This window comes from Lathyrus oleraceus, chromosome 7 (assembly GCF_024323335.1).
Source record: "Lathyrus oleraceus cultivar Zhongwan6 chromosome 7, CAAS_Psat_ZW6_1.0, whole genome shotgun sequence".
In the NCBI taxonomy this organism is placed as follows: Eukaryota; Viridiplantae; Streptophyta; class Magnoliopsida; order Fabales; family Fabaceae; genus Lathyrus; species Lathyrus oleraceus.
The window spans coordinates 253,773,575-253,793,675 of record NC_066585.1 but is presented as its reverse complement, the minus strand read 5'-3'; the positions used below and the strand labels follow the sequence as shown (position 1 = coordinate 253,793,675).

The 20,101-nt window shown below is 38.9% G+C and overlaps 2 protein-coding genes across 7 annotated transcripts; both read left to right on the top strand.

The window, feature by feature from the left end:
• Positions 1-302: 302 nt before the first annotated feature.
• LOC127103273 (ADP-ribosylation factor GTPase-activating protein AGD5) lies at positions 303-824 on the top strand. Its single transcript, XM_051040545.1, has one exon. The coding sequence runs from the start codon at positions 303-305 to the stop codon at positions 822-824; it is 522 nt and encodes a 173-aa protein (XP_050896502.1).
• Positions 825-2,457: 1,633 nt separating this feature from the next.
• Positions 2,458-18,805, top strand: LOC127101325 (uncharacterized). Of its 6 annotated transcripts, none has more exons than XM_051038700.1 (3): positions 2,462-2,906; positions 12,452-13,485; positions 18,568-18,805. In XM_051038700.1, the coding sequence occupies exons 2-3, from the start codon at positions 12,459-12,461 to the stop codon at positions 18,579-18,581; spliced, it is 1,041 nt and encodes a 346-aa protein (XP_050894657.1). In that variant the 5' UTR covers positions 2,462-2,906; positions 12,452-12,458; the 3' UTR covers positions 18,582-18,805. The 6 variants fall into 6 exon arrangements, 1 of the variants encoding a protein (XP_050894657.1); XR_007794609.1 differs by lacking the exon at positions 12,452-13,485 and adding an exon at positions 17,094-17,191 and having other exon boundaries at positions 2,467-2,906; XR_007794610.1 differs by lacking the exon at positions 12,452-13,485 and adding an exon at positions 10,525-10,622 and having other exon boundaries at positions 2,467-2,906.
• The last annotated feature ends 1,296 nt before the right edge of the window (positions 18,806-20,101 follow it).

The window sequence follows — 20,101 nt, the reverse complement described above, 5'->3', positions numbered from 1 at the left end:
CATTCATATTCATTTTCCGTTCCTTCATGATTCAAAGAAATTCCATACATATTTCTTCATTCGCATTTATATTCTCCATTTCACATTCAAAATTCTACATTTCATATTCAAAATTTTCATTCATATTTCTTCATTACATTGGAAAATTTTCCATTCATATTCAAGAATTTCCACATACTCATTCATATTTTGTTTATTTCATTCATTTATTCAATCATGATCCTCCATTTACATAGCATATGATTAATTCATCATACATAAGGTCTCTAAAATAAAAAGAAAGTCTCGTCTTGCCACAAGAAATGCCGATTTTCATTCGCATTAAATTACAAATCATAAAATTGTCTGAAACATACATAATTTGCAATTTGGCATTTGGACCAAATCCAACCCCTCCCAAAGTAGACAATGTTACAGACCTTTTCAACATGTTATCCATGGATGATGCAAATGCAAATGGCTCCAAAGCAGCTGGTGCTACTGCTGATGATAATAACTGGGCAGGCTTTAAGTCTGCTGCAGAGGTGTCAACAGCGGAGAAAACTGGTCCACCACATGCAGTTGAGAGTACTTCTCAGTCTGCTTCTGGAATTGAGGATCTATTTAAAGATTCATTTTCTATGACACCAAGTTTAGCTCCAGCAAAACCACAAAAAGATGTGAAAAATGATATAATAAGCCTCTTTGAGAAGAGCAACATTGTATCTCCATTTGCAATGCATCAACAACAGCTTGCCATGCTAGCACATCAGCAGTCTCTTCTAATGGTTGCTGCTTCTAAATCTACTAGTATCGATCTCAAGTATCCTACTGGCATACAATAACCAAGTTCCAATGTTTCTGTCCAAAATCGACCACCACCTGGTTTCTCGACAACAAAAACTTGACACCCCAAAGCCCCTGTTCATCTTGTTTGGTCTCTGGTTAGAAGATCTGATCAGCCATTTGTTAGCAGGTGTATTATGCAAAGTGGTCTTGGCATTGGAAGTGTTAGAGAAGTGAATGCTAAATCTGGTCTTCCAGCTATAACTAGTACTAAGAGTTTGGAACATCTTGATGATGAATAACATATTCTCGGTATTAAGATTGTTGGTGGTGATCATAGGCTCCAGAAATACCTTCATTGCAGAGATTAGCTTGACACCAGATATGATAGGTTTAATTGGACGATGGCTTGGCAACGAACCTGAACCGATCTGCAAGCAAACCTTGTAGTAGCACCAACCTGCATGTTTTGTCTCCAAACAAGCAAAATAAATTCACATCAGTCCAATAATAATAACCATAACACCATGCTACTAAACCACTACAATCATGTCAAGTTTTGGAACATGGGAAAGAGCAAACCGCTGAAACCTATATGGAAACCTTATGCGTCAATAGGGCAACAACACATGCATTGCTCCTACTAACCCTGTTGCAAAAGAGATTTTTCTCTTGTATCATCATGACTAAAAACAACCAAAGAAATGACGTGGTTTTATTACAAAAAGCACCATTCAATGTCATGTTTATTACAAGTCCTAAAAGGTTCTAAACTTACAACCTCCTACACACACTTTAGTGTGTCTGCTGTTGGGAGGATCGTGACCAAATGTTCAAGGAAGTAGAAGGGATTATCAGAAGGCATATTAATATGTCAGTTCTTCCTAGTGTCTAGCCATTCCATGCAATAGCACACCCACTTGACCTAATGCTTGCTCTGGAAATTAGCCGCAAATATGCTGCACACTGCTCGGTAATTGCATCTCGTTTCTCTCTTCCACCATTTAGCCATCCCGCTCCTATTCCTATCAAGCAGGATGTAGGCTATGAAAGACTAAGGATTGGTTATGTGAGTAGCGACTTTGGTAATCACCCCTTGTCACATTTAATGGGATATGTTTTCGGTATGCACAACAGTAAGAATGTAGAGGTATTCTGCTATGCTTTAAGTCCAAATGACGACACTGAATGGAGGCAACGTATTCAATCTGAAGCAGAGCACTTCTTAGATGTACCTGCCATGATAGTAGATACGATAAAACATTTGGTCAGCAAGAATAAGGTTCAGATCCTTATCAATCCTAATACAAAATGTGCCAACATGAAGTATTCACAGTGAAGCCTGCACCAATCCAAGCTTAGCATATGAGAATTCCTAGCACGATTGAGTCCACTTACACATGTTACTTGGCCGCTAATGAATCTGGTTCACTTCTTCAGTATGCACAACTATTATCCTGAGAGAAATAGTCGCACACAAACACACCAAAACAGGGCCTTATCAAGTTTGGGAGGACTTCTTTTGTACTCAAGGATTGCTACACTGAATGCCAACTTCTCCGCAATGTCGATTAGGCTAACCTGTAGCAGTAGAGTGATAGTCTACTAGCCACAATAAAAGAGAACCTGCTACAACACAACGCACAAAATCAATATAATGCCAAAAACGCATCCTATTTTCATCTAATTAAGATTACAGTGGTGAAACTTTTTCTTACCAAAGGTGAAGTTTTTGGAGATGGAGAGGAATTGAAGGAGGGACCACCAACTGGGGATGAGGACAAAATCTCCAAACGGCTTCCGTACGGACGTTTTCCACTACCCTGAAGAAACACAGTAGAGAGAAAGGATTACCAATCGTATATAAGAGGTGGCCAATACTGTTCACAGGAAGGAAGATAGAGGAAAAAACCCTAAACGCATTCTAATCGAAACCCTACTGATTTCCAGCCACCACCACTAAACACGAAGAGAGTTCGGCCGCTACTGTTCAATAACGAGGAAGAAAAGATTTTATCGCCGCAACGTCACGGCAAGCAAAAGGGCGGTGATTATGAGGAGCTTACAGTTGGCGACTCGAAGAAGCTAGAAGCGTAGGAGATCATATACCTGTTCATTCGTCTCCAAAGTATCCCGATCCGGTAGATTTCTCGCCTCTTCGTCGTTTTCATTTTTTAAATCCACGAATATATGTGTAGTTGTTTTTCCATGCTTGATTCACTTCTCTGTAAGTGATTGTCCCTTCTTGTTCTTCGGCATTCAGGGTCGACCTCTGTTTGTTTAGGGTTCATGATTTTGGTGATGTTGTTTGCCTTTGTGTTCCTTTAGTGCTGAAGTTTGGTTTGTGTTAGGAGTAATGGCTTAGGTTTTCTCTGTGAGTGTTTTTGTTTTGAGTGTGGGAAGAGATGAATGTTTCAAGCAGAGAGAGAGTGAGTTTGAGGCGGAGGTGAACGCTTGTTTTTGCCGCTCTGCTGGTGTTTTTTTTGGATCTTATCTTGAGAAGGCTTTAAGGCCATTATTAACGACGCCTTTCCCACTGCCCAAGGCCGGCTACCTTGTTTGACTCTCCCTCTGCATTAATGTTTTTCCAAGTCTCCATGTGACTGTTGGTTTGGGGAACGTCTTTGTTTCCCCACGTGTTCCCCTACAGAATTTGGAAAGGCCTTGTTTGACCCAAGTTAGGGTTGCGGCTAACCCGAACCGGAGTATGCCCATTTGGGCTTCCTAGATTCTCGGCCCATTTCTCTTTTTCTTTGTGATGTGCGCCCTACTGGGCCTCATGAGACTTCAAGGCCCATCTGTTTTGTGGAGTCTTTTTGTTTACATTAGCATATTTATTTTCTTTTCTTTCTTTTAAAAAAAAAATCAAATCAAATTTTTATTTGATTTAAGTGAATTTTTATTTATCAATTAAACCTTTGTTATCATTATTGTTAATAAGTCATATTTTATTATACAGTTTTACTATTTAATTAATTAACATTTTTTTCTTATCATTTATTATTTAATATAACTTAGGCAATTATTCATTCTTTCTGGGATTTATGTGAATTATTATATTTGTGCTTCGTTTATTCATTTGTGCAAATTGTTGGTTTTATGTGTGTGGTATGTTATAATCATGATAGAACATTTCAATTTCATTGATCAAAACACAATTCAAACCAAAAATAAATCACCTAATTCTCGATTCAATGTCGAGTCCCCATTTCCATACCTTTGTAAGTCGATTGCTTTTAAGCATCGCCATCAACCTCACATAGCTTACTCTTGGGCTTCCTTACAATGAGACGGTTCTCTTGCACTTACACTCATGCATTGCTCATTGATTATTTTGTTCCATTTTAATTATTCCATTACTTTGAATCCCCATTTGACAAAATGTACCCCCATTCCCATGATGTGTAATAATATTTTACTATTTTCCTTCTTTACTTGCTTGACTGTTTAGCTAGTTACTAACACAAGAATAAAACCAATTTCTTTTCAAAAAGATAAAAAATAATGACTCGATCCAAAGTCGAGTATTTTCTCAGTAAACAAATCAATTCATTTCTTCCTCCCATTTTATTCCATTTCTTTCAAACCTTCATCAAATGTTTGATCTAACGTCAAGCCATTTTCATAATAAAAACTCAAAAAAATTAATTCATATTTAAAGACTTTTTTCAATAAAGATGGAAATGGAACGTGGTGGATACCACGCACTCCTGAGACTAGGGTTCGAGATGGATGTCTCGCCTATCTTAGCTCTCGTCATCATCCAAATCTATCTATTATGTTTCTCTCAAACATTCTTTCAAATCTTTCTCAAACGCTCATCAAATGCTTGATCCAACGTCAAGTCTTTTCCATAATAAAACCCAAAAAAACAAATACTTAATTCCTATTAAACATTTTTCAATAAAGATGGAAATGGAATATGGTTGATACCATGCACTCCTGAGATTAAGATTCGAGGTGGATGACTCGCCTATCTTAGCTCTCGCCATCATTTAAAATTGTCAATGCGGTTTCTTCAAACCCTTTCTCAATCAAATTCAAAGCACTTAATCCTTATTAAACACTTTTGCAAATAATATGGAAATGGAACGTGGTGGATACCATACACTCTTGAGACTAGGATTCGATATGGATATCTCGCCCATCCAAGTTCTCGCCATTACTCAAGACACATCAAACCAATCAATTTCTTTTCTCGCCGCTGTGCGATTGACTCTTAAACCTTTTCTCAAATGAAAGTTACTTTGTTTCAAAATAATGCAAGACAATGTTTCTCCACCTGTTTTGGGTAGTTCAACAATGTTTTCGTCGACTTAACACAAAGTAGCTTTCGCTAAAATCGACCAACAAACAAACATTTTTCTATCCAGAACTACGTAAGCCTTGAGTTCTCTATTGAGATACGTAGGAGCAGGATTTGTAAATCTTGTCAGGCCCACTAATAAAAAACTTAGGTTTAGTCCTTCGTGGAAAATCCAAAAACATTCTTCTATCTTCTATTCTTCCCTTCCCACCTAATAACTTGAGAAAGCCTAACATTTCAAACTAACACTAACGCACACAACTAACCTAACGGTTCCCGTTGAGTACAACGGACAAGAGGGGTGCTAATACATTCCCCTTGCGTAATCGACTCCCGAACCCTGATTTGGTTGCGACGACCATAATCATTGTCATTCTTTCTTGGGTTTTATCGATATTTCCCCTTTCTTTTTTAGGAATAAATAAAGTTCGGTGGCGACTCTGTTCAGTCCATCATTGCGAGCGCGCGATTGCGTTTCGCTAGGTCGTGTTCTCATTTTTTCCGAGGTACGACAACTTCATTTTATTTTTTGTTGTTCTAAGATGTTGTTAACTTTCTCTGAACCAACTCTTTGCTAGAACCAACTTTTCTGCTACAATCAACTATAAATGTGTGAATAAATTATGACTCTTTTTTCTGCTAGAATCAAGTTTTATGATTGATTTTTCAATTTTAATGCACGGTTATTTCTTAAGATATAAGTGGTTTCCCAACGACCGAGTTTTCAAGTTTTAATGCAACATGTTAAAAAATTATGATTGGATTTTTGAAGGTTTAATGTAGTGTATTAAGAAATTATGACCGATTTTCCTTTATAAAGTCTCAATCTCATTGCCTATCAATTATTTTTCAAGGTTTAAGATTTATTTTCCATGTCTAATGCAACATTCTATCTTAATATATAGTTTTTCTATGTTCTCCAAAATATTTTCCAACACGTGATTAAAGAACTATATCCTTTTTTCCTTCATAAAGTCTCAATGTGAATGTCTATCAATATGATGAATGTTTTATGACTGAATTTCCATATTTAAGATAAAGTTTTGTGTGTTCACGTTACATATAAACCTACATTTATCATACACTCACTAATTAGATGCAATGTTACCATCATTGCCATATCGGCTTCAAAAAGTGATATGACAGGTATTACTCTTAAGAGGAAGAAGATGGAAGTCATCAAAGCAACTCCCAATCCATCTGAGCCCTAGGCTACCTCAGTTCCTCCCTCTAGGGATCCTAAGTCGGACTCTCTAAAGAAAATGAAAACCTTGAGGAGTGATGATGTTAGTCAGGCCGACTTGGCTATCACCACCCTAATGCATAACTTAGGCAATAATTACCAAACTAACTCATGCTCCAAATTTAAGTTTTGGTACAATAGTTTTGATGACTTGCGATATGTTTATGATCATATGAATACGACTGAGGACATTGAGAAGGTGAAATCAATAGGTGCTCAGTAGTTGACATAAAATCTAGGGGCTTATCCGATGAGGTGTTTAGTCATGACACTCAGGGTCTTTCTGAAGTAGGTGGTGCCCATGAAAAAATGTGTCTCATCCTACTAAAGACGTAAATCAGTTGAAGGATGACTTTAAAGCTCGAACCCTCTAGGTAGATGAACTAACCAGGAAGCTTGCAGACATGAAGAATCAGAAAGAGACATCAGAGTCCCAATTGCCAAAGATGACTAAGCAGAAGGAAACCGCTGAAGCCAAGTGCTTAGAGCTGGAAGCGACCAATGTCAGCTTGGTCCGTGAAGCAGAATAGGCTTGGGCTCTTAATGAGACCTTAAAAAAGTCTTTGCAATATGCCCAGGTGGATTTGCTCTCTGTCGAGGATGATGCCTTCGAGAGAGCTAAAGCTCAAGCTTTATGTCTCATGCCCGACCTGGATGTGACAAGGATGGACTTTTCCAAGACTGTGGTGGATGAGCAATTGGTTGAAATGGAGTATGTTTCCCCTGAGACAGAGAATTTAAAGGATGCGATGGTGAATAATCCGACGTTTGAAGCTCAAGAAGACAACCAACATGAAGTTTAAATTTGTTAATGTTTTTTTGTTGGCCATCTCTGGTGATGTGCCCCTTTGTACCCTTGAACAATATTTTGCTTTCCTATTGAATGTTTAGGCCTTTTCAAGGTCATTTTTTTATTAATGTTATCCATTATCCCTTTATTCGTGTTAAAAAAATATTGACTGTTTTGACCATCCATGTCATGTGATTGTTTACTTAAGTCCGAGACTTCAATTTCTGGCCAGAAATTCTTCTTACTTAAACTATCTCTATTAAACATAACCTAGCCAGATGTTTCAATTAACTTAGCTCGGTCACAACCGATTATGCTAGAGGCTTCAACTAGCTTGGACTTCGATTAGGCCAGAGGTTTTAATTAACTTAGCTCCATCTTAGCTGGTTATGCTAGAGACTTCAAGTAGCATGGACTTCGATTAGGTAATAGGTTTTAATTAACTTAGCTCGGCCACAACCGATTATTCCAGAGGCTTCAGTGGCTTGGACTTTGATTAGGCCAGAGGTTTTAATTAACTTAGCTCAGTCACAACCGATTATGCCTGAGACTTCAAGTAGCTTGGACTTTGATTAGGATAGAGATTTTAATTAACTTATCTCGATCACAACCGATTATGCTAGAGGCTTCAAGTAGCTTGGACTTTGATTAGGCTAGAGGTTTTAATTAACTTAGCTCGATCACAATCGATTACGCTAGAGGCTTGAAGTAGCTTGGACTTTGATTAGGACATAGGTTTTAATTAACTTAGCTCGGCCTTAGCCTATTTCGTCAGAGGCTTAAAGTAGCTTGGACTTCAATTAGGCCAGAGGTTTTAATTTACTTAGTCCGACTAAGGCCGGTTATGTGGAAAGCTCCGACCTTTGAATGATTGCTCACCGACTCCGATTTTAATCCCAAAATTTTATCTAGGATCGTTTTTCCTGATTTACAAATTTATAATACAATTGTTTTTACTATGGATTCCTCATTAAAAACCCCTGCACTTGCAAGGGAAAAGAGTGCATTCCCATAATTTTATTCATGATGTCTATTACATAGCTTAACTGAAATAAAACTTAATGTTGGTTACATTCTAAGCCTTAGGTATTTCAACACCTTCTAAACTTTCTTATTTATAAGCCCCATTATGTAACTTCAGACGAATATGAAAAAGTCCTCCCCAATTAGGAGCTAACTTGCCTTTCTCCTTAGGATCAATCATCTTCTTCAACATCATATCTCTTTTGTGAAATCTTCTTTGCCTTACTTCATTATTAAATCCCCTAATAATTCTTTGTTTGGCCGTGAAATCCCTTATGTGGGCCATTTCCCTGGCTTCATCCAATAGATATGCAGATTTGTCTAAACCGTCCGAGTTGGTGTTTTCATCAAAAGCTATACGCCTCCAAGTCGTAGCATTGTTTTTTACCAGAACCATTGCCTCAACTCCATAATCCATCCTGAAAGGAAATTCCTGAATAGTCGAATGAGGGATATAATGATAAAACCATAAGGTCTCATGCAAATACTCATCCCATAACCCCTTAGCCTCATCAAACATCTTTTTCATCTCGGACATAATAATCTTATTTGCTTCCTCTGCCTCTTCTTCTGGTAACTCATTCTGGGTCGAATACTGAACGATAGGTATCATCTAGTCCCTTGTATTTTTGAATCTGAAAGGTATCACCTCATAATAATAACTATTCTTGTTTGTCATGAATGCCACCTTGGGAGCATCCAACAGATTCATTCGTATCTTATTCAAGTCATTGAAATCCACAAACATTCGCCACTTTCTTGATTTCTTTTTTAATCACAACTATATTAGCCCACCAGGTCGAGTAGTTAATCTCCCGAATGAAACCAACCTTTTGAAGCTTTTCGACTTCATCTTTTGTCACTGTTCTCATCTCCTCGTCATCTTTCCGCTTTCTCCGAGACACTGGCCTGATGGTTGGATCCAGTATCAGACGACACCAAACTATGCTTGGATCGATATCGGGTATGTTAACCGGTTTCCATGTGAATGGATCTATATTCCATTTCGACATTCTTATGATCGTGACTTCCTCCCCCAGAGACAAATTAGAATTAACTGAGTTGTCTGAGATATTTGGGTGTCGATCTGCACCTTCTTCATATCTTTGATAGGCGTCAGACTATCTTTCCTTGGGTCTTCTCTTGGCTCAATATCAACTAGATTCACCTTTAAATGATCACCTTTTATTGGCTCATCAGTTTAAGCTTTCTTTTTGAGCTTTAGACTATCTTGTAACATTTTCTTGCTAATCCTTGATCATATTTTATAACCCCTGTGCGCCCATCTTCGAGAGGATACTTCAATGTGAGGTATAAAGTGGATAATTCTACCTCCAAAGTATTGAATGATGGTCTGCCAATAATAATGTTGTAAGGAGATGCAACTTTGATAATTAAGTACCTGACCTTAAAACTTTTCGCATAATCTCCACTTCCGAAAGTTGTTATCACGGGAAGATACCCTAGAACTTACGCATAATCTTCGGAGAAATCGACCAAGGTACATTTAAAAGGTAATAGCTCGGAGATTTCGAAATTCATACCCTTGAACGCATCCCATTATGATACATCTAATGAACTTCTCGAATCTACCAAGACTCGCTTCACACTCCAGTCCTAAATTTGTACTTTAATCACCATTGGGTCATTCTCATGAGCCAATACTCCTTCTACATATTTTCTGGAGAAGTTTATTTCAACCATGTTTTATCTTCTTCTGAAAGCAGCTTCTGTCTGACATGAATCACTGCCAGGGCATATCTTTTCCTAGTTGAGTTAGTTTTTCCTCCTCCTGTGAATCCTTCAGCAATGGTATTAAAAGTGTGAAGGGTCAACTAGGCTTTACATACCTCATATGTGCTATTCCCTTTCTTTTGTAGGGGATTTCCCGAATGGGTGTCCTCTCTGGGAGGACTTCTTTTTCCTGGATGACCTCTGACATCTTTCACATAGGACAACAAACGACCTCTCTGAATTGAGATCTCGATTTATTTTTTGAGTTGATGAATTTTTTGTGTGTGATGACCACGAAGTCTATGGCATGCACACCATGCATTCTCGTCTTTTCCCATCATGGCATGGACTCCTATTGAATGCCCCGTGATAGGGAGTAATCTGAGATGATAGACTTCTTTCAAATTATCTTCACATTTGGTATTCAATGGTGTATACCCGATGTAACACCCCGATAAAATAAGATAATTATTTAAATTGAGTTAATAATATATTTATTAATTTAATTAAATAATTGGAATTATTATTATTATTGGAATAATAATTATTGGAATATTATTGGGATTATTATTATTGGATTATTTTTATTGTTATTATTGGAATAAAAGTAGAAATCAGTAAAAAGGTTCCATTTGGTAAAAAGAGTTATTTTCACGTGAAAAGGGAAAAGAGGCAGAAAAGGGAAAAAAGGGCAAAGAGCCAGAGGACGAAGGTTGAAGGAAGGAAAAGCTTGGAGCTCAGAGATTGCCGGATTTACTCAGGTAAGGGGGGTTTATCATCGATTAATGGGTATTATGGGATAATATGTGATGGGTAGTGAGAAACCATTGATTTGCCTCTGATTGAATGATGTATGATGAATTTGTGAACTTTTGGGATGAACGAAATTGGGATTAAAATTGAAGAAATTCGTAGGAATTAGAGGTAGAAAGGTTAGAAATTTGTGAAATCGAAAGTGTATGATTCGGGTTAGACGAGATGAATGAATTGTGTGTAAAATTTGGACTGTGGAAGGTTGAATTGGATAGATCTCGTAGCAGGAGAAGCCATTGCAGATCTGGAAATTCTGGTTTCTGGTCATACGCGTATGGCACTAGGCAATACGCGTATGATATGGCTGGTACGCGTATGGATGAGGCCTTACGCGTATGAGTGAAAAAGATGATGTTTTGAACGTGAAATTGTCTCTGTTAGTACGCGTATGAGAATGTGGTACGCGTAGCATACGCGTATGGGCGTGGGCAATACGCGTATGGACTTGGTCAGGAATGGGCAATACGCGTATGGGCATAGGCAATACGCGTATGGGCAGACTTGTGGTTTTTCTGAACTATGGTTGTGCAGTTTTTGGTTGTTTAGGCTGAGTGATGTAACTTAGCTGATGTATGACGTAGTAGGGATCATTTTCCCGTTGTTTTGAGTAGTATAGGTATTAGTAGAGTGTGTTAATACTGTGTTTGATTATGCGGCATGATATGATATGCTTTTGTGATAAAATGTGTTGATGATGTGTGATGGTATGCATGATGCTGTGAATGTATCAGTTATGTATGCATTTGTGAATAGACTGTTTTATGGCTTAGAGTGTGAGCATATGTCTATTCTTGAGTTGTTGTTATTGTTGCATTGCTAGGTGATTAGCATGCATATTGTGGCCTTTATGGTGGTAGCTAATTCCCATGGTGAGGAATTAGTGAGTAAATCATTTTGATTGTTGTTGATGTTTGCATGCTAGGTGATTAGCGTGCATAGCATGGCCCATTTGGGGTGGTAGCTAATTCCCATGGTGAGGAATTAGGGAGTGAGTCACTATGTCTCAAATGAGTGGGACTAGTGAGCTTGGTAGCCGTGCCTGGATTTGGACGGTGAGGTTGAACTATATGTTCACAAATAGTCGGTACCGCATGCATGAAGTCTCATTGCATAATATATGTATGGCGTATAATATGAATGGATGTATTCCAATATTATACGTGTTGTTTGTGTTGGTGTTGAGTATTATGTTGAGTTGATGTGCTGTTACTGAATACATGTTTGGATTAGGGTGATGAAGTGTGTTAAATTACTTAACATGACATGATATTTTATAATACTTATTATATTGATTGAGGAACTCACCCTTACAACTGTTTTTCAGGTAACGAGCAGTGATTGAGTAGGAGCTAGTACTTGGAGTCTAGAGTAGTTCATTAGGGGGTCATGCTCTGATAGATGTAACATCGGGAAGGGATGTTTTGAATGTTTTACTGTTGGTTATGAACCATTTTACATGTAATGTGTTACATGTTTTGATTGATTTGATTTATATCCGCTGCGATTTATGCGAATGTTTATTTGATTAAATAAAGAGCATGACTGTTATTTTGGAACATGGTGTGAAGTGTTTATGTGACACCCATAACTGCATAATTACTCTGATGTTGTATTTTGATATTTAATTTAAATTATTGGGGTATTTTAGAAGGGTGTTACATTAGTGGTATCAGAGCATAGTCGGTCGAGTCGAGTCGTAATTATTCTGTTTTCCCTGTACGGGATAGGTGTTGTGTAACCCTATCAGTACTTATTGTTTAGCTTGTTGGGTTTTCAGAATAGAGATGGCTGGAAGAGGTAGAGATGATGCTGCAATTGCTGAGGCTCTGGGTATGCTAGCTGGAGTACTTGGGGGAAATCCGAATGTTGTGGGAATGGGAGCTGCTCGTCAACTGAGTGAGTTCCAGAAGAACAATCCTCCAATGTTCAAGGGAGCATACGATCCAGATGGCGCTCAGAAGTGGTTGAAGGAGATTGAGAGGATCTTCCGAGTGACTGAGTGTGCCGATAACCAGAAGGTCAGGTTCGGTACGCATATGCTGTCAGAGGAAGCGGACGATTGGTGGGTTGCTACCCGCACTGAATTGGAAGCTGTTGGGAATGCTGAGATTACTTGGGCTGTGTTCCGAGAGAGATTCCTGAGGAAGTACTTTCCAGAGGATGTCAGAGGAAAGAAAGAGATAGAGTTCTTGGAATTGAAGCAGGGCAATCGGTCGGTTACTGAATATGCTGCTAAGTTCACAGAGCTGTCGAAGTATTACACTCCCTATAACGAGGCTACTGGGGAATTTTCGAAATGTGTGAAGTTTGAGAACGGGTTGCGTCCCGAGATCAAGCAGGCTATTGGATATCAGCGGATCAGAGTGTTTTCTGACTTGGTTGACTGTTGCAGGATTTTTGAACAGGATTCCAAAGCCAGAGCAGAGAGCTATCAGCAAAGGGTTGATAGGAAAGGCAAGAATCAGAATGATCGTGGAAAACCGTATGCAGCTGGCAAAGGTTTTCAGAGACAGAGTGGGATGAAGAGGCCTAGTGGGGGAGACTCCAGTGCCCCTGCTAAGTGTTACAGATGTGGTCAGGCTGGGCATCGTATCCATGAATGTACCAGTAATGAGAAGAAGTGTTTCAAGTGTGGAAAAGGTGGTCATTTGGCTGCAGACTGCCGGTTGAAGACTGTGACTTGTTTCAACTGTGGAGAGTTGGGTCATATTAGTCCACAGTGTCCTAAGCCGAAGAAGGAGAACCAGTCGGGAGGCAAGGTCTTTGCTTTATCGGGTTCTGAGACTTCTGCAGATGATCGTTTGATCCGAGGTACGTGTTATATTAATGGCTTTCCTCTTGTAGCTATTATTGACACCGGTGCTACTTATTCCTTTATATCCTTGGATTGTGCTGTGAAACTTAAGTTAGAGATATCTGAGATGCGTGGAAGTATGGTGATTGATACTCCTGCGAAGGGTTCAGTGACTACTACTTCAGTTTGTTTAAATTGTCCTTTGAGTATTTTTGGTAGAGACTTTGGGATGGACCTTGTGTGTCTTCCACTAGTACAGGTTGATGTTATCCTGGGTATGAACTGGTTGGTGTTTAACCGAGTCTATATCAACTGTTTTGATAAGACTGTGATTTTTCCTAAGATTGAGGAAGGAAAGAGTTTGTTTCTATCTGCAAGGCAGGTGAATGAGGAAGTAGCAGATGGGGCAGAGTTGTTTATGCTGTTAGCGACTTTGGAAGCTAAAGATAAACTGGTGATTGGTAATCTAGCCGTGGTATGTGATTTTCCTGATGTGTTTCCTGAAGAAGTGAATGAATTACCGCCAGAGCGTGAAGTTGAGTTCTCGATCGATTTGGTACCTGGTACTAGGCCGATATCGATGGCTCCGTACCGTATGTCTGCTGTTGAGTTAACTGAATTGAAGAGTCAGTTGGAAGATCTGTTGGATAAGAAATTTATTCGTCCGAGTGTGTCACCGTGGGGTGCACCAGTGTTATTGGTTAAGAAGAAAGAAGGTACTATGAGGTTGTGTGTGGACTACAGGCAATTGAATAAAGTGACTATCAAGAATCGGTATCCTTTGCCGAGGATTGATGATTTGATGGATCAATTGGTTGGTGCGAGTGTGTTCAGCAAGATAGATTTGAGATTTGGGTATCATCAGATACGTGTGAAAACTGAGGATATTCAGAAGACTGCTTTCAGAACAAGGTATGGACATTATGAGTATTCTGTAATGCCTTTTGGCGTGACTAATGCGCCTGGAGTATTTATGGAATACATGAATAGGATTTTCCATCCGTATCTAGACCAGTTTGTTGTGGTGTTTATTGACGATATTTTAGTGTATTCGAAATCTGAAGAAGAGCATGCTGAGCATTTGAGAATGGTTTTAAGAGTTCTACGAGAAAAGAAGTTATTTGCTAAACTGTCTAAGTGTGAATTTTGGTTAGAAGAGGTTAGTTTTCTTGGTCATGTGATTTCAAGAGGTGGTGTTGCTGTTGATCCTTCTAAGATAGAAGCGGTATCTAAGTGGGAAGCTCCGAAGTCAGTTTCTGAGATAAGGAGTTTTCTTGGACTTGCAGGTTATTATAGGAAGTTCATTGAGGGATTTTCTAAGTTGGCGTTACCGTTGACGATGTTGACTAGAAAGGGGCAAGCGTTTGTTTGGGACTCAAAATGTGAAGAAGGTTTCCAAGAGTTAAAGAGAATGTTGACTACTGCTCCTATTCTGATATTACCGAGTTCGTCGGAATCATTTGAGGTTTACTGTGATGCTTCATTGTTGGGATTGGGTGGTGTGTTGATGCAGAATAAGCAGGTTATAGCTTATGCTTCGAGACAACTGAGGGTTCATGAGAGGAACTATCCGACACACGATTTAGAGTTGGCAGCTGTGGTTTTTGTTCTGAAGTTATGGAGGCATTATCTATACGGGTCAAGATTTGAGGTTTTCAGTGACCATAAAAGTTTAAAGTATTTGTTTGATCAGAAAGAGCTGAATATGAGACAGAGGAGATGGTTAGAGTTTCTGAAGGATTATGATTTTGGTTTGAATTACCATCCGGGTAAAGCAAACGTAGTGGCGGATGCATTGAGTCGGAAATCATTGCATATGTCTATGTTAATGGTTAAGGAATTAGATTTGATTGAGCAGTTTAGAGACTTGAGTTTGGTGTGTGAGAGTACTCACAATAGTGTTAAATTGGGAATGTTGAAGTTAACGAGTAATATTTTGGATGAGATTAGAGAGGGTCAGAAATCCGATATGCTTTTGGTTGATAAGTTGACTTTAGTGAATCAAGGTCAAGGTGGTGAATTCAGAGTTGATGAGAGTGGTGTTTTGAAATTTGGTAATCGGGTATGTATTCCGGATGTTATCGAACTTAAGAAGAGTATCCTGGAGGAAGGACATCGTAGTGGCCTGAGTATTCATCCTGGAGCTACGAAGATGTATCATGATTTGAAAAAAGTTATTTTGGTGGCCAGGAATGAAAAGAGAAATTGCGAGTTTTGTTTATTCTTGTTTGACTTGTCAGAAGTCAAAGATTGAGCATCAGAAGCCGTCTGGGCTAATGCAACCGTTGGCTATTCCAGAGTGGAAGTGGGATAGTATCAGTATGGATTTTGTGTCTGGTTTGCCGAGGACAAATAAGAATTTTGAAGCTATTTGGGTGATTGTTGACAGATTGACGAAATCGGCTCATTTCATTCCGATCAGAATGGATTATCCGTTAGAGAGATTGGCCGAGTTGTATATTGAGAAGATTGTAAGTTTGCATGGTATTCCGTCTAGTATTGTTTCGGACAGAGATCCTAGATTTACATCGAAGTTCTGGGAAGGTTTGCAGAGGGCTTTGGGAACTAAGCTGAGATTGAGTTCTGCATATCATCCGCAGACTGATGGTCAGACTGAGAGGACGATTCAGCCGCTAGAGGATCTTTTGAGGGCTTGTGTTTTGGAAAAGGGAGGTGCTTGGGATTGTTATTTGCCTTTGATTGAGTTTACCTACAACAATAGTTTTCATTCGAGCATTGGTATGGCACCATTTGAAGCTTTGTATGGTAGGAGATGTCGGACACCTTTATGTTGGTATGAGTCCGGTGAGAGTGCTGTGGTTGGACCTGAAATTGTTCAACAAACTACGGAAAAGATTAAGATGATTCAGGAGAAGATGAGAATTGCTCAGAGTCGTCAGAAGAGTTATCATGACAAGAGGAGGAAGTCACTTGAGTTCCAAGAGGGAGATCATGTGTTTCTTCGTGTTGCTCCGATAACTGGGGTTGGTCGAGCTTTAAAGTCGAAGAAGTTGACACCTCGATTTATTGGTCCTTATCAGATTTTGGAGAGGATAGGGGAGGTAGCCTATCGTATCGCTTTACCGCCGTCACTTGCGAATTTGCATGAGGTTTTTCATGTATCTCAGTTGAGGAGGTACATTCATGATCCGTCGCATGTGGTCCAAGTAGATGATGTCCAGGTGAGAGATAACCTGACTGTTGAAACATCACCTATGAGGATTGAGGATCGAGAGTTGAAGCAGTTGCGGGGTAAAGAGATTGCTTTGGTAAAGGTAGCTTGGGGCGGACCAGCAGGTGGCAATGTGACTTGGGAACTTGAGAGTCAGATGAAAGAGTCCTATCCAGAGTTATTCGCTTGAGGTATGTTTTCGAGGACGAAAACTCTTTTAGTGGGGGAGAGTTGTAACACCCCGATAAAATAAGATAATTATTTAAATTGAGTTAATAATATATTTATTAATTTAATTAAATAATTGGAATTATTATTATTATTGGAATAATAATTATTGGAATATTATTGGGATTATTATTATTGGATTATTTTTATTGTTATTATTGGAATAAAAGTAGAAATCAGTAAAAAGGTTCCATTTGGTAAAAAGAGTTATTTTCACGTGAAAAGGGAAAAGAGGCAGAAAAGGGAAAAAAGGGCAAAGAGCCAGAGGACGAAGGTTGAAGGAAGGAAAAGCTTGGAGCTCAGAGATTGCCGGATTTACTCAGGTAAGGGGGGTTTATCATCGATTAATGGGTATTATGGGATAATATGTGATGGGTAGTGAGAAACCATTGATTTGCCTCTGATTGAATGATGTATGATGAATTTGTGAACTTTTGGGATGAACGAAATTGGGATTAAAATTGAAGAAATTCGTAGGAATTAGAGGTAGAAAGGTTAGAAATTTGTGAAATCGAAAGTGTATGATTCGGGTTAGACGAGATGAATGAATTGTGTGTAAAATTTGGACTGTGGAAGGTTGAATTGGATAGATCTCGTAGCAGGAGAAGCCATTGCAGATCTGGAAATTCTGGTTTCTGGTCATACGCGTATGGCACTAGGCAATACGCGTATGATATGGCTGGTACGCGTATGGATGAGGCCTTACGCGTATGAGTGAAAAAGATGATGTTTTGAACGTGAAATTGTCTCTGTTAGTACGCGTATGAGAATGTGGTACGCGTAGCATACGCGTATGGGCGTGGGCAATACGCGTATGGACTTGGTCAGGAATGGGCAATACGCGTATGGGCATAGGCAATACGCGTATGGGCAGACTTGTGGTTTTTCTGAACTATGGTTGTGCAGTTTTTGGTTGTTTAGGCTGAGTGATGTAACTTAGCTGATGTATGACGTAGTAGGGATCATTTTCCCGTTGTTTTGAGTAGTATAGGTATTAGTAGAGTGTGCTAATACTGTGTTTGATTATGCGGCATGATATGATATGCTTTTGTGATAAAATGTGTTGATGATGTGTGATGGTATGCATGATGCTGTGAATGTATCAGTTATGTATGCATTTGTGAATAGACTGTTTTATGGCTTAGAGTGTGAGCATATGTCTATTCTTGAGTTGTTGTTATTGTTGCATTGCTAGGTGATTAGCATGCATATTGTGGCCTTTATGGTGGTAGCTAATTCCCATGGTGAGGAATTAGTGAGTAAATCATTTTGATTGTTGTTGATGTTTGCATGCTAGGTGATTAGCGTGCATAGCATGGCCCATTTGGGGTGGTAGCTAATTCCCATGGTGAGGAATTAGGGAGTGAGTCACTATGTCTCAAATGAGTGGGACTAGTGAGCTTGGTAGCCGTGCCTGGATTTGGACGGTGAGGTTGAACTATATGTTCACAAATAGTCGGTACCGCATGCATGGAGTCTCATTGCATAATATATGTATGGCGTATAATATGAATGGATGTGTTCCAATATTATACGTGTTGTTTGTGTTGGTGTTGAGTATTATGTTGAGTTGATGTGCTGTTACTGAATACATGTTTGGATTAGGGTGATGAAGTGTGTTAAATTACTTAACATGACATGATATTTTATAATACTTATTATATTGATTGAGGAACTCACCCTTACAACTGTTTTTCAGGTAACGAGCAGTGATTGAGTAGGAGCTAGTACTTGGAGTCTAGAGTAGTTCATTAGGGGGTCATGCTCTGATAGATGTAACATCGGGAAGGGATGTTTTGAATGTTTTACTGTTGGTTATGAACCATTTTACATGTAATGTGTTACATGTTTTGATTGATTTGATTTATATCCGCTGCGATTTATGCGAATGTTTATTTGATTAAATAAAGAGCATGACTGTTATTTTGGAACATGGTGTGAAGTGTTTATGTGACACCCATAACTGCATAATTACTCTGATGTTGTATTTTGATATTTAATTTAAATTATTTGGGTATTTTAGAAGGGTGTTACACCCGACATATTTGTCAAACGGTCATCCGGATGGTCTCATCGTGATCCGGTATCTAGATATGGGCTTAGGATATTCCTTCACATGCCTGACTCCATCCTCCTTAGCTCGCATTTTATCCTTGGCGTTTCGAGATATCTTTTCCATGTTTCTCTCCTCCTCTTTAATATAACATTCTTATATAGTAAAAACTTCATCCATGTTGGCTCCCGACTTTTGTGCTAAGGATTCGCTGAACTGCTAAGTGCGACGATTCACTCGGGCTTCGTGGACCTCATTTATGCTTTTCCCTTTCTTCTACAGAGGATTCTTCGAGATGGTATCCTCTCTTGGATGACTTCTTTTTCCCTGATAACCTCCAACATCTTTCACATAGGACAACAAACTATCTCTCTAAATTAAGATCTCGATTTCTTTTTTGTGTTGATGAAATTTTTTCGTATGATGACCACGAAGTTTGTGGTATGCACAACATGTATTATCGTCTTTTTCCATCATGGAGTGGACTCCTTTTGGACACCCTGGGATGGGTAGTAATTTAAGATGATAGACTTCTTTCAAAATATCCTCACGTCTGGTATATAGTGGCATATAACCGACATCTTTGTCAAACGGTCACCATGATGGCCTCATCATGATCCGGTCTCTAGGTTCATGCTTAGGATATTCATTCATATGCCATGTTCCCTCCTCCTTAGCTCGTATTTTTTCCTTGGCATCTCGAGACCTTTTTTCCATGTTGCTCTCCTCCCCTTTAATGTAGTATTCTGCTGCACTAATAACTCCATCCATGCTGGTTATCGACTTTTGTGTTAAGGATTCGTTGAACTACCCAGCTTTGAATCCATGTCGAAATTCCCCTACAAACATCTCATGATTCGAGTGAGACACCTTAATGGTTTCTTCATTGAACCTCGCCAAATACTCTATAGAGTTTCCAAGTACCCTTATCAGACGTTGAATAAACTGATAGTCGACACCTTTTTATGTGTGCATGCCGAAAAGTGTTGTACCATCTTTTTAGTTAGATTCTGGTAGCTAACGACCGAGAATTTGGGTAAGCTCATATACCATCGTATAAACCCTTCTTTAAAGGTACCTATCATGAGTTTACACTTAAGGGAGTCAGAAGCCCCTATTATCGACATCTTATTATTGATCGCAATAATATGCTCTTGTGGATCATTTTTACCATCAAAAG

Excerpts from the sequence above, each read along its gene's own strand:
- LOC127103273 (XM_051040545.1), top strand. The coding sequence starts at position 303 with ATGCCGATTTTCATTCGCATTAAATTACAAATCATAAAATTGTCTGAA.
- LOC127101325 (XM_051038700.1), top strand. The coding sequence starts at position 12,459 with ATGGCTGGAAGAGGTAGAGATGATGCTGCAATTGCTGAGGCTCTGGGT.